We start from the raw sequence: 15,625 nt of genomic DNA, 5'->3' as shown, positions 1-15,625 counted from the left end.
TAAATAAATGTGATAATCCAAAAAATATGGATAGCACATCACTTTAATGACATAATTCTAGAGGATTACAGTTTACATACCATTTTATTAATGAGGTCCATGTCACATAGATTCTCCACCAGTATCCTACAGGCCTCCTCTTTGCCCCAGTGTGCAGCTGCGTGTAGAGGAGTCCAGCCATCGTAGTCTTTAATATTTACATCATACCCAGCCTGGATTAAAAGCCTACACAATGGAAGAGTGGGGGATTGTGAGAGAGAGAGAGAGAGAGTTAGCAAATCAGGTTTTTCTCAGATTAGATTCCGTAAACTAATCGTTTAAAACGGTGCTGCCAGGGTTCAGCTTTATTAAAGTGCGTCAGCATTGTAACCGCGGGGTCAGATTTTTTTATTATTAGATACACACTCCCAGGAATATAACAAATGGAACACATAATCTGAACTATCTGAGTCATTCCTAAACAAAAGCAGGATGAGCTTGGCCGATATAGAAACAGTAAATATTTCAGCCCATCATTCTGCCATGATGGGGAAAACATTTAGAACCCTGTTTTGTATATGGTAGTATATAACAAACATCAGATATTTTTAAGGCTATCCGTCGCAGTAAAAGTGTGCTGGCTGGCTTCCCAGACCAAACGGACAGGAGGCTGCAGTTCCTATCCTTGAGCTCTGTAGCTCTGTATTTACAATACAGACCATAAAACCAATGTTAGAACAACCCATTGACCAGAAGCAGAGACAGAGAGATATGTTTGGCTTAAGCAAAGAAAAACATGATGCTAGGACTGACCACTGTTTTGAGTAGTAATAGTATCTATATAATTGCAACGTATATGAAAGGGTTTTAAGAAAAAAAACAAGCAATAAATGAGTTGAATTTTTTACATCAATAGGGCACAACCAATATGGATTTTTTGTGGGGCTGATTCCGATTTTAGGGAGTTAATATACACAGCATATACAAAGGAATAACTTGTTTTTTCACTTCTTTAAATATAATTCAGAGATATGTGAGCTAGATATGTATTGGAGGGTGAAGATTTAACTGTTCTAGAACTTTTACTGTCAAAAATTGGTGCAGGAACTTTTCTTTATGGGACTATGCATTGGCAAGAAAGTAAGAAAAATGCTTACAGGTCAAACGTTTAAATGGGTCTGGCTCTACACAACAAGTTTACATTGACTTTACTGCCTCTGTATTACTAGCTGTGAATCCAACACCTCTTGCTTACTTTAAAACCTCCACATAACCCTTTGCAGCGGCTACATGGAGAGACGTTCCTCCGGACTTGGCGTGTCGGACATCTTGGATCTGGCCGATGTTGAGCCACTGTCGGGCGTCACGCAACATGACTCGCTCCTCCTCCTTCCTCGCAGCCTCGATATCCAGCCCTGGTGAGGACAGACAATGAATGGATGAATGAAGACTTTTTTTTCAGACATATCAAAAATAAATAAAAAGACACATTTTATTTTGAAAATTAATTCACAAATAAGCAGAATAAAATAAAATAAAACATGTTACAACATATAATCCATTACATGCATCCATTATAATTTTCCTGTTAAAAAAAGGGTTGTTTATTACATTTTGAGAATATAACATGAGAAAATGTTCACTTCTCTGACACACCCAAAAGTTACACAGTGCACCTTTAGGAGTCTACAGAGAAAGAAAAAAAGGTCAGGCAACCTCTCTCTAAACACTAGAGGGTGTTGTAAAGCCTTTTTTTATGTGCCAATATTCTGTCCATTCGACAATGAAACACCGGCTACAAAAACGCACAGGCCTCATTGGTTTAAGTGGGTCAATGTTTCTATGCCATAGGCTGCCATGTAGAGCAGCAGTGACAACAGGCCTGTATTGTCTTGTTGACACCTGGTTGGAAAAATGAGACGGTGTGACATGCACTGGGAGCCGCTGACTAGTTATTGAACTACATAAACAATGATCCATGAGTGCTCTGGGGAGGGAGCCAATTCTACAGCTGATCCTACAGGTTTTTTTTTTTTTCTCTACTTGCAAGCATCACATCATCACTCATTTCCCTGACACTGTAGAAAGCTTTAAGATGGCCCTGGGCTTTGTAAAGCAATGTAAAACAGGACATCTAGGGGGGAGGTTAAACTTTAACCACGGGGTTTAAGCCCCTCTTGCAAGACACACTTCACAGAGTTGCTAAGACACAATCCATTATCTTTAAAGCTCTTTTTCAATTGTCCTAACGGCATTAAATGTCAGTCAAAGTCCATCCACTTTCCATTTTAAATTGAGCAATGGGGACGGTAATGTTCTGGCTGGGTTAAGACTGGACATGTTGCTCATTAAGGAGGATTAGTGAGAGCTTACGTCTGAGAAAGTGAAACCAAATGTGGAGAAAAAAGATGATTCTCTGTCTTCAGTTTATGTTTGACTGGATTTCAAGTTTCAGTTCAAACCAAGTTAGCATGGGAGGGGGGCTAGGCTATTGTCTCATGAAGAAGTTACTTGGTAAAGACAATTAAAATGTTGTCACACTCTTTTAAAAAGGTTAATAAAAACAAACTCAAAAGCTATAAAATAAAAGATGGGCCTGCATCAGACTAACAGGTATGTATAGTAATTATTTAATAAAGTTGAGAACACATGTATCAGTATTCATTTGGCTAGTGACTAGTTTTTATTTTAATTGCTCAAGGTTTACATTATTTAATTCATCTATTAGTATAAATAAAATGTTGCATGTTGTGGTTTTCTTTAGTCTTGTCATCAAAGGTTGTATGTGCTAAGTGTATCTCTTGCCTGTACAATAAAACAATAAATTGAAAAAAAGAAGTCATAAATCAAACTTGAGCATTTGTGTAAACTTGGCATGTAAGAAGAGTAAACAGAGTACACATACACTGCAGAGGAAAGTTAACCTCAACCTCAGGGCGAGTGTTGAGTTAATGTAGGTAATGGGAGCTGGGCCAGGTAGGCCACCGTCCCGTGATCTCTTGGGATGTAGCCTACACTGTGTGTCTATAAAAAGCCGGCAGCCTAATGGTCTCTAAGTAGGACTGCAGAAAGAGAGCAGAGTGGAAAAGCTGGCAGCAGTTCAAAGCCCAGTTTCTTTTAACAAGAGAACAGCACATCTTTTACGTGAGAACTGAGGAGATAAAAAGAGGAAAAATCCAATGGACCAAAAAAGGACTTGCACATCGTTACACCTACCTGACCAAACACCTACAGGATGTAATTAAAAACAAGTCTAACCTGAAGAAAGTACAATGCTACTCAAAAATGTTGGTATAGTAATACTGAGAAGTAATTGAGACATCAAGTGTATATATATATGTGCATGTGCAGTTTCCCCACAGTATTGTTTTCTTCTGGCCCATTGTCAATGTATAAATCACAAACAAAGTTTGTCACATGACTTTATTTGACCATCAAGCCTTGAGGGGCTATTGTAAGCTTGTTCACCCAGTCAAGAAAACTAAAAATTAATGTTACAAAAATATATTAAAATGTTGCTATCGTTACTGGCTATTTCTTCTACTTTTTTAGGGAGCAAAAATGTTTTATTTTGAGCCGAGAGGAAAATAATGCCCGATCCAAATGACCCTTGTGTGAAATTGTGAGATTGTCCACCTTCAGTCCATTACAATGACAGGCAGCAGCTCCTCGCCAGGCAGCTGACAGAGGGCTGTTCAGTCACTTGACCCGATGGGGGTCAAGGAGAGGAGCTAGAGGTTGTCCCGGCACAAGGGGGGGGGGGGGGGAGCATGGCCCACTTGCTAACAAGTTTAACCTCATGACTGGTATATCTTTGAGAGGGGAGAAAATCACATTACAAACATACAGACGGAGTTACACAACAGCTCGTTGCATAATGCTGCCTGCCTGCTACCTCTAGCATACAGAGAACTGAGCAGTGGATTGTCTGCAGCTGCCCCCGAGGCCAGCAATCAGGATCACTGCAAATTCTCTCTTTAGAGTTTGATCTCAAAAGCACTTTTTTTTAAGCAAGTCTGTATTAAAGGTGGAGTCAGCGATTCTGGGGAATGCTTGTTGTCAAAATCACTTTGTCAAAATGTGTGAATATCTCTTCTGATCCGCCACCTGTCATTATTGTATGTGAGCTGGAAAACAAAATCTGGTATTAATACACAGCCTAGGCTCTGTAAAATGGTAAGTAAACAAAAGGTGTGTGAACAAATGGGCACACTATAGCTAGAAACATGCACGTTTACAGAGCCTAGGCTGTGAATTAAGACTGGAGTTTTTTTTTTTCATGGTAGCGGACCATGATGGAGATATTCACTGATTTTGATAAAAAGTTATTTGGACAACAAAACATTCTCCAGAATTGCTGACTCCACCTTTAATAAAAAAAATACACAAGTTTCAATCTTGAATACATAATTTCCACATAATAAAAATAGTTTGAAATAGTTTGGCTCAAAAGGCCTGGGTTGATGATAAATGAAGATGCACATTTGGTTGTGTGTTTGATGGTGATGGATCGTAGACGAGCGTGTGAGAATTGCTCAGAATCAGGCAGCACATCTATCCATCATCAGTCAAATCAGAGCTGACAGCAGCCGCCGGCCGAGATGCTTGAGGCTCGGGTGGGTGCATGTCTCGCCGCTGTTATATAAGATGCTGGTTAGGAACGATACATGCACACAGTACACTGGGTGAAATTAGCACTGGATGTTGTGTGCTTTCAAACAGTTGGATCTTGACTTAAAAAGGTGCACTATGGAGTTTTATGGGAGAGGCATATGAAGAGCGTGCAGTTAGTTTACAAAACATATTTTCTCTTAATTTAATTCTTAGTATTGAATCATTATTTACTTAAACAAAACAAGATTATTTTCTGGCACCTGGAACAAAACGTAAGACTGGAATGTGTTTGTAATCAAAACTGTAGCCCTGCTAACCCTAAACAACAACAGTGAAACTTTTCAGGTAGCTTTTCTAACGTCAAACAGTGTTCGAGGGATCACATTTTCCTGTGAGGAAAGTTTGTTTATTCAGTTAGAAGATTGTCAATTCCCTGACACACCCTAAGTTACATAGTGCACCTTTAAAAGGTCAGTCATTTGGATTGACAGGATAGAGCCTTTGTGGCTGGAGATACCAGTCAGCTCACACTAATGCATAACACACTTAACAGTGTAAGACAATGCATTGGAGACCTTATACAGTATGTTACACACATCTTCAGATGCTATGGACAAACTCATCATATACATGTATGAGGCTACTGTTGGCTGCATACATCAACAAGGCTTACATAATGTTAGACTTTCCTTTCACACCTCACTGTTACCTATTAATACCTATGGCTATAAACATAGCGCTTCTCTTTGCATGCAAACGGCACCTGTATTATAATGTAAAGCCTGTTTGGAAGATGCCATAGTCTAGCACAGAGGAGGGGAAAGCCAGCCAAGCTTTATTAGTGAATAGGAGCTGAGGAGCAACCCCTCTGGCCCGGGGCCCGTTAACACGTCTGTGCGTGGCCTCTCGCCATAGGGGAGGGCCTTTCATCATCTCAAGAATGCCCCGGACAAAAATAGAAAAAGACTCGACTTTTCGCTTTTTTGAAAATCATCACGAGTGCTCAACACAGCTGCATGACTTTTTCAGTATTATGTAAGTTTTTTTTCTTAAAGCGAGCAAGTGGAAAAACAGCAGGCAGCGGCTAACGCTCAATAAGACCTCACATTCTATTTGACAACATAGTCATAAATGCATGAGATACACATTAAGGCCCCCAACCGGCTCTGCTGCCGTTAACACACTCAACACGTCAGGATGGTTTCCATTAGATCGGGCTGGATTACATGGCTTGAAAACTTCTTCACAACATAATTATTCTCTCTTTTTATTATTGCCCTGTGTGAATTCAAATATTTCATATTTCACTCTCCCAAGTGTTGGTATCAACCCAAAACTCCAGCCCTGTTCCGTCTCGCCACTTGTTTCTTTTTATTTAAATAACACAAAAGCTTTTGGCCCGGTGCTGTGTTAGCACTAGCAGTATATTATCAGTGATTAAATTCACTTGAGACACTTGAAACCGCAAAGTAAATCTTAATAAAAGACATTTTTTGCATAGAGAGATAGACCCAATAGTCCAATATGGTCCCATCCTGGGATGGAATAATTCAAAATGTCAGTAATACTGTACCTTGTCGGTTGATTTCATTCTGCAGTAGCTCCTCCATTGCCTCCTCTTCAGCTATGTCCAGCGGCGTTTCACCTTCACTGTTAACAACCCCTACGCTGGCACCTTGGCTGATGAGATACCTGTGACAAAAAGACACACACACACACACACACACACACACACACAAAGAGCAAAGAAGATAATTATAGAAAACATCCTTCTAGAATTTTTTACAAAGAGATTCTGAGAAAGTTTCTTTCTTTTTTTTTGCTGCCAAGTTTTTAAAGGTCAACCCAGCCTTTGCCAAGGTAAAGAGGAAATAAAACGTAGCGCGGTTATTTACCTCCTTCAGCTGAAGAGGAAACAGATGAAGGACAGGAGCTGTGTAATGTTGCTTTTGGTTCGGCGCCAAAATTCATTGACAGCAGCAGCCACACCACCGCACCACAGTTTTGCATCTCCGGTTCTACCAGTCACTTTCTTTCCAAACACCTCTAGGGCCAAATTACACCAATCCGCCAATTATACTTGATTATATGAATTAAACTAATTGGAATAATTACATTATTAATTACAAGTTGAGGGAGATGTTCCCATGTTGCCGTTTTATTCTTTGCTGTAAATATTATATGAATGATTAATATAATATGAATATTCTTCAACTACAAAATACCCAAATGGAAGAAAAAGTATGTCCATAGAGACAAGGGCTTTTCCATAATGCAAAAGTATTATACTGACGTTTAAAAACACACACACTGAAGTTACAGCGCACGCTATACGACAAAGGCAAATAAGCACGGTGCGTGTTGAAATAAAAGTAAGTTGCTAATGACATAAGTGCTGAAAAGTCAAGCCCTTAAAGTAAGTCACACATTGTTTTTAAATGGCGGAGAGGGTCTTCCTCAGGCTGTGTAAACAGAGTGAACACGCCACACCTACGTAATAAAGAAAAAAAGAGGAGTCTGGACTAGGAGTGGCACCAAATCCAGACAGGTGTGCGGCTCGGCTATTCAGTACGCTTCCAGGGTTTCGCACTAAACTGTACATTTTAGAGATACTGTACATTACTTTATCGTAGCATTCACAGCGACCAATCCAATGTGAAGAGCACAGAGGATTTTTAATATTTGGTTACGTGTTCAAGTAAAACATTTGATTTAAAGTTTTACTATAATGTCAAGTCTAGGTGATTTAGCTTGAATTTAATTAATCTCACAACTCAGACATTGTCTACCCGCACCCCCCTTAACAGACTTCTCTTAAGCGTGAATCTCCCACCAGCAGAGATTCAGCGTCTTTTACTTCAGCTGCTTCCAATTAAAGTTACGGTTGAGACTCGGGCCCTTCTCATTAGGGCCAACACACCACTTGAAACAGGCTCAGTGCATATGACTCCCTCCCTCCTCCCCCCAAAATGGCAACTGACTGACTGCAGTTACACTACTTCAAAACGTTTTATATCTTTCTTGATTGGACTTTCTATTCCGCCTATTTTTTGGGGTCACTGCTTTACTACGAATGATGGCTTTTGTGGTGTGGGATTTCATTCACAAACCCTCATTAGATGGATGTGGTGACACCAGGGGGCTTACAGACACAGTCCTGCTAAGGAGTTCCTCTTGTGAATATGGGTGCTGGCTATTAAAATGGGTCTACTGAGAGTTCACACCACCCACATTGGGTTGCTGGGTTTCTCTCTATGACAAGATGTCTCCATTTCGTCACCCATACAAAAGGCCAACCACTTGACCTTTTCATTCCTTATGCGACAACAAGAAACGTCTTGTTTTCAGTCAGTGCCCAGTGCTGATGCTGTTTTCGTGAGGCTGCCCATATTTTTTCAGTTTTTAATGTAATAAAAGCAGATCATGTAGTCACTTGACAATAACATAATATAGTTTCTGAACCGATAATGTAATAATGTTTTGCCCCATAATGACATAAGTTATTACATTATTGTCTTGTTGCAATAGTAAGGGTTAAGTGTCACTGAAGAGTGATACTTTAAAGCCCATAAATAAAACTTAAATCAAGTGATAAAAACCAGGCCAATCATGTTAACAACCAGCCTTCAATTTAAAAACTTTTACTTATGGGCAATAAGTTATAACATTACTAGTTCAGAAATGTTATTACGTCATTGGCAAATCACTACATTATCAGCTTTCATTACATACATAAACTGAAAAATTATTGCTTTTTTGGCTGTTATAATCTGATTTCACTGCTACAAGGCCAACTGGACACATACACTACTGGATCTGAGCCATTACCAACTCTAAAATATATTTAAAAAAATAATAACATTAACAATTGTGTGAATGGAAGGGGCTACTTTCTCCACATTCAGTTCAAATTGGTTATTTAAATTACAATGTTTTGTTCATACGCCTGTTTATTTTTATACAGCTAGCCTAACTTGTTATTTTTAGGAAAAACATCAACGGTTGGGATAAGTCTGTAGCCATTTTCCTGTAATGCAACACACGAGTAAAACAGGTCAGAGCACACTCCCAGTGTGCCGAACAATGAGTACAGCCGAGCGCCTTTAGCCTGTTTTAAATATCCTCTGATAACATCTCTGGGTTAGTGTCTGTTGCCCCTTGAGCAGTCTTCTTACCTGAAAAGGACTAAGGGCAAAAAAAATACTACAATGCAACTCTAGAGCCCCATTCCAGATATGGAGAGATCAGACAATGATCTCTCCATACTTGATTACATCACAATGTGTATTCTGAGCCATTGGTTGGGCTGTTGCTCCTGACAAAAAGTCCTAAGAACTATGTGCTACTGAAAATAATGGCTTTTGACTTAATTCTGCCACGTTAGGTGATATGGACAAGGTGCCAAATTAGTGGCCATTGAGGAGGGCATAAACGATTCATAAATTCAAATAAAGTATGTCCAAACAATGTCAATTTATTTACAACAAATGGCGTAAATCGGTTAAGATTGCTGCTATGCAACCTTACAATAATCTTTGAGACCAAAATCCAACTGTATTAAGCTAAGGAAAATATAATTATAGCAGGGCACTTAACCATCCTGAGTGTCAGCCAATTTGTGCTTGACAATCCAAATGAAGAAGTGACTTGTGACTGTACTTTTATACAGGAACCCTATTGGCCCTTTACTGCAGACTTGAGACTGATAGGGTGAGGGTTCAGTTACAAATACACACTTTCTTAGAATAAGCCAGATACCAAACAAACAGGATGTAAGGAGGATGAGTCTGCAGAAATCTAAAACCTGATGAAAACAGATACTGGCTGCTTCTTAGAGAAAAAAAAACAGAAAAAGCGCCTTGCAAACCCAACAGAACTCACTCTGCTATGTCTAGGTATCCACAGGAGGCGGCGGCGTGGAGGGGGATCCAGCCCTCGTTGTCAGGCTGGTTGATGCCCGCCCCATGCTCCACCAGGAACGTCACCATGTCCACATTGTCATCTATGCATGCCTAAGAGAGAGAGAGAAGAAAGAGAGAGAGACATAGTTAGACCACTGTAAGAAGCTAGGAGCGTGACCTGCCCGGGGTGTGTGTGTGTGGGTGTGTGTGTGTGTGTGTGTGTGAGTGTACACGCACACACATGTTTGTGCCATTATGTCAGCGGGGAAGGCTTGTGTGCTATAGTTACAAACAGCTTGCATGGAAAAGAGCATTGCAGCACAGTGTCTGATAGATTGCCACGTGCGTCCAAAATTGTTGGTGGAGGTTGATTTTGGCAGCCGGAGCATTCCCAAAATGCCTGCGCATAGCAGAGGTGCTTGAAATACCACATAGCGTAGTATACTGCTAATGGGAGGCATTGAGATGCTGGGCCTATATGCTGCTACTTTATGCAAATGGTGATATAATTAAAATCTTTAAAGACTGCATTTACTTTAAGTATTTTTCTCAAGTGTGTTAAATTAAGCTACTGAAGTAACAACGGACACACACACACACACACCATACGTTCTTCTGTTACACTAGGAAGCTGTTCAATCACTAGATTAAAGCTACATTAGGGGCTGAGCAAAAGTTTAAAAAAAAAGCTTTACTTGCAAGCACAGTTTGTCCACTTCATTTAATCAATTCGCCTCTTAAGGAACTGTGCCTTTATTTGGTGCAAGCTACAAATCTGGAGGTAGTATCTTGGATTCAGTACAGGAGGGTGTGTGTATGTGTATGTGTCCCCAAAAGGCTTGTCAATTGGGGTGGGAAGGAAATTGGAGCACCTTAAGGAACATCTGAAAAAAGTATTAAGTAAGTAAAATATAAAACTTCACATTTAAAGTCAGATCAAATTAGGGTCAAACTTAGGACTATGCTTGCTGGTGCAGTGGGTACTGCCAGTTTCATACAGACAGCTAATGTTTCACTAAGTGTTTCGGCAGAGGACATATCAGATTTCCCTAACATAATGTTGGTCACTGCATCCAGTCAAAGGGGAAGTCGTGACAGTATTGGTGGCTAACTAGCAGACCAACCACAAAACATATCCTGCACATTTGATAACGATCAAAGCATGAGCAACAATCCCATACTGTCATCGGAGTACAGACAACAACGTGGGCATTCAACACGCACCAGTCTAATTTTGTCCAACCAATTTTGTGAAACCAAACCATGTTATACAGATGGCACAGTGCAAAATCAAAAGTGATCTCCACAGAAACTAAATAGCAGCTGCAAGTGGGAGAGTTTTCTAATTTGAGATCTTCTGACTCATGTAGTGGGAGATGTTGTGACATTACCTTCATTATGAATCAGAATTTTGCGCCAGGGTGGGCGTACTTTTTTTTTTTTTTTCATTGTACATTTAATCAGCACTTGATTTAAGCCATACGTCTGGGTGTGTATTACTAAGTTGTTAAGGTCGATACATTTGTAAGTTAAATATTTGTTTAAAAAATGACAAATAATTCATACACAGATATGGCAAGATAAGCTTTTCAAGTTGGCAACACGCCTGAGAGCTAGTAAGCAAGTTGTCAAGGAACAAGTCACATTTCTGGTCAACATCCAAAATGAGACGAGAGGAAAAGCAGCACTGGAGAACAGTGAACTTTCCATTCAGGACACAGCGGCTCTTAGATTAAAGCTATAGTGTGTAACTTATGTTGGCCTCATGAGGAATTTCTGAGTAATAGGTAAACCTTCAGTGATCGGGCTTGGATTTTATACCTTCTTCTGTGCGTCCAGGTTTTTTCTTAGCAGAAGAATCAATAACGGAAACATTTCTTGGGCGCTTCATGGTATTTTTCTGAGCTCCTGCACCAGTGTCATGGGGTGACACCAGGTTGTAAACGCTGCCATACTGAGACACACAGAGAGTTTTGTGGAGCTGATGGCTTGGATGTAACCGACATTCACTTATATGAAAAAGTTACGCTCTGTAGCTTTAAGAAGTTACCTCGCAGGACACTTAACAAGATGACCTACAAAACAGTATTCAGAGACAAACTAGAAAAAACAAACATTTTTTTCTTCTTCAATTTTTCCACAGCTATCCGACACGCTAAGCAAACTGATATAAATGTTCTGTGTTATCTCATATTCACTGACAGCCATTGTAGTAAATAATGACTTGAGATACACTGAGAAAATCTACAACAATTACCACTTGGCATTATCAAAACCCAAACCTTTGCCATCCTTAACCTCCCCCTTCCCCTCCATCACTGAACAACATGCCTGGACTGTCTCGCTCCCTTTCTCCTGGGGGTTGCTATGACAACCACAGCGTTGACAAGGCAAACAGACACACACACACACACACACACACACACACACACACACACACACACACACACACACACACACACACACACACACACACACACACACAGAGCGGCCTCACGTTCAGGGCACACGACTATCTGGCTGGAATCCTTGTCCAAATTTGGGGCCGTTTACTAACGCCGTACATGGCCAGAGCCGAAGTGTGCCTGCGAAAAAAAGGCCTCACTGAGCTTATCATCTGACGCGTGTGTGTGTGTGTGTGTGTGTGTGTGTGTGTGTGTGTGTGTGTGTGTTGTGTGTGTGTGTGTGTGTGTGTGTGTGTGTGTGTGTGTGTGTGTGTGAGAGAGAGAGAGATAGAGTTTCTCCAGGTGCAAATGGGACTTTTTAACAAACTAGGTTCATGTGACTTTGTGACAGGGCAGAGACACCAAAGACACAAACATATTCCTTTTCAAAGTGCTGCAGTGCATCTCTCATCTCAGTCACTCTCATATGTTTAGTAAGTTGGACACCACCATCATGTGCAAATGATGTGGTACTGGTGGCTACCCAACAACACGTGTCAGTTTGTGGTCCACATCCAGTCCAGTCCACAAATTGGAAATGTCAACAAAGGCAGACATGTGGTTCATGTGCCTTTAAAATCATGTATCAGGGACACCCAAGGCTTTTAAAACAGGATCTAGGTCTAGGAACTACATGTTTTCAAGTGTAGCTGACAATTCATTATAGCAATCATATTAACTCCTCCACTATTACATAATGATGATGAGCTTCCAATGCTTTTGCCCTACAAGGCCACAGGAGAATGGGGGGCTTATTTTTTTTTTCCAAGGGCAAATCGCTTCTCTTTGGTCACATTCACGTGTTGTAGTCCCTTTCATGCAGAGAAGTTTTTACGTTTTGGTTGTTTGTTTACACGACAACAGTGATTTGGGGCACTGAAAATTAAAACTTTTGAAATCAGGTTCCAGAGTGAAATCTTTTGGATACACAACTTAACAGCTTGAACTAGCAAATGAGTGTGTTGAATTGTGAACCTAGGCAGTAAGTGAAGGCTGGCTGTCGAACTTGCTGTTCAGCCTCATGAATCAGTGCCTTCACCTTTCCAGTACAACATTTTCCATAACAGATCATCACTGGAGTAGAAATTGTAGGCTATTTTGTGTTCTGCTTTATTTCAGCATTTATTTTATTTTTTTTTTGGGATCTGAAATACAGAATATTGCCTGGTTGTATTTTTTAGACACAAAACAAATGTGCACGTTGGCTGTCAACTGTAATATATACCGAGTGTTCTGGTACACCTTCAAACAGAAGATATCAGCTGATGTGAGGCAACACATAGCAATACATAGGTTGGCCTTGACAGTGCTAATGTTTTGTCTCTCTTCTATTTGTGACAGCTGAAAAATGACATTGAAAAAAAAAAAGAAAGAGGAAAAAAAGAGATTACGGTGTTCTGTCTATAATCTGAAAACTGTCCTCCATACTCTCATCTAAATCCTCCCCCTAAACACTTATTATCTCTTCAAAGTCCTCTTCATTTTCTAAGAATGGAAACAAGCCCCCTTAAGGCGAACAGTGCTCACTGTGGCCTCCTACTCCTGTGCGTCATCTAAACTGACTCCTCCCATTAGCTATTGGAGTCTAACAAAGGTAATCCCTTAATGGCTGTAATAGTGTGTGTGGCTGACAGGTGCCAGGGTCTGCATAGTGTAATGTGTAGTGGCCAGAGGGACAGGAGAAAGTACAGTGGTAATGCATCCTCTTGCTTTAACTTCAAGAGTGAGGTTCAGGGTACCCCAAGGAATCTCCATGTTTAATTTAATATTTGTAAATACCTTTTTAATGCCACTTAAAATGAAATGTAATGCCAACAAAGGTCATACTTGCAATAGTACGGAAGGATATTAAAGGAATTTCTGACGAATTTGAAGGTACTTTAAATAAAGAACATCTACTGTAAACTCATATGAATGTTCTCACATCGATATACAGTAACAATAGCTTTGTAAAGTGTTTGTATATTCTCAACATAGCAATAAATGTAACATAACAGACCCTCTCCAAGTATTATTTAATCCTACAAAAGGGCAATCAAATTTTAAACATTTGTAAAGGAAGTTCAATAATTACCAGCAAGATTCAATACATTTAAGGCTTATTTTGAGATGATTAAATTCATTGCTTTTTTTAATGCTATTAGACCCTGCGGGTGCCATGGTGGTTGTGTCCTCTGTATGTACTTCTGATGGAGTGAGGGGGAGGGTAGCACGCTCCTCAACCAACAGACAAGAATGTACAAAGAAGAAGCAGTAATGTGAAAAACCCAAATAGTTCATGTTATGTTTGCCTGTAGGCAGAGTGAGCGAGTCAGACAGAGTAGAGAGAGGAGGGGATTGAGGTTACATTTAAGTTATATTAAGGAACATTGTGGGCTTAATCTGGTTTCACGCATCACAATCGGCCCCCCCGAAATGACTTGTAGGACGTGTGCTGTAGTTGTGGTGAAGCATTCAGACATGTAGTGACTCACTCTCAGACACGTTGCCATTTAAACCCGTTTGGCCAGTGTGTGACTGTGGAGGGGAGAAGAGAGGAACCCTTGTCAAGAAAGAACGCAATAAGATGGAAGGCACTGCATATTGTCTGCAAAAGAACCGTAGGCAAAAGACATGGAATAATGTCAAAAAAGACACAGACTAGGGGGCGCCCTTAGCTCAGTTGGTAGGGCGTCCCCCCCATGGGCCTCGGCCAGCAGCGGACCCAGGTTCGATTCCAGCCCGCGGTCGTTCTCTGCATGTCACTCCTCTCTCTGCCCCATTTCAACTCTGTCTCTACACTATCAATAAAGCATAAAAATGCCAAAAAAATATCTAAAAAAAATTATAATTAAAAAAAAAAGACAGACTTCATGTATGAGGATGATTTTTCTCCCGTTCGGAAAATGTACAGAAGCTACGGTGGCCTTCAAGGACAAGAAGCTAAGTTACTAAAGATGGCATCATCCACCACTGCCTCAAAGTATTTCCACAATAGTGAAGAGGTGTAGATGTATTTGGTTATTTATTCTTCTTTGACTTCCAACAGGTGCATTTCCCCAGGACACCTTCTATGACTAAAAACTAGTAAGGCCATTACGTTTGTCCATACTGTGCTACTGTAGAAACATGGTGATGTGCCCCTCTCCTATGTAGGTATACAATGCTAATTCTAAAAAGGTAATAATAAAAAAATATATATATTTTAGCGATTTTATACCAATTGAAACATGCTAAGGAATATTATATTCCACTTATAAAAAGTCTGTTCTGAAAAAAAAGACATTATCCCTTTACACACTGACACTGCACCTTTGAAGTTACAAATTCACACGTACAGTAGACACGAAAAAAGCCAAAGTCTCTGCATTGACAAATAGAAATAAATACTGTCTTGCTAACCACCACGTGGCCACAGGACGTTCCATGTTTCCTGTCAGTTTGCCAGACAGGACTACAGGTGTCCTTGTCGCCCTTTCTGATAAAAGGAACTCTCTAATGGAAACTGACGCTTCCTGGAAGCCGACCCAAAATCAAAAAAAGAAAAAGAAAAAATCAAGTACAAATCCAATCAATGGACCACCACAGGATGCTCCATTTGATTGGTCGATAGAGAGTTTAATGTACACTGTGTGTCCGGCTCTGAAAACAGCTCTGTTCATCACTTAGGCTTGGAGGGATGGGGATAGCAAGGGAGCAAAATAAATC

The 15,625-nt window shown here is 40.2% G+C and overlaps 1 protein-coding gene across 2 annotated transcripts in view; it reads right to left on the bottom strand.

Annotated features, from left to right (window-relative positions):
• ppp1r12a (protein phosphatase 1, regulatory subunit 12A) overlaps positions 1 to 15,625 on the bottom strand; it is a 58,166-nt gene that overhangs the window by 21,789 nt on the left and 20,752 nt on the right. For both annotated transcript variants that reach the window (XM_080051206.1, XM_080051207.1), the window contains exons 2-5: positions 9,475 to 9,605; positions 6,167 to 6,285; positions 1,235 to 1,394; positions 81 to 225 (exon numbers count right to left, since the gene is read on the bottom strand). In XM_080051206.1, the coding sequence (XP_079907332.1) occupies positions 81 to 225; positions 1,235 to 1,394; positions 6,167 to 6,285; positions 9,475 to 9,605 (555 nt within the window). The remainder of the gene's footprint in view (positions 1 to 80; positions 226 to 1,234; positions 1,395 to 6,166; positions 6,286 to 9,474; positions 9,606 to 15,625) is intronic.

Source organism: Ammodytes marinus, assembly GCF_949987685.1.
Source record: "Ammodytes marinus genome assembly, chromosome: 22".
NCBI lineage: Eukaryota > Metazoa > Chordata > Actinopteri > Uranoscopiformes > Ammodytidae > Ammodytes > Ammodytes marinus.
Note: the sequence above shows the minus strand (reverse complement) of the source record. Positions and strands in the feature narration are given on the sequence as shown.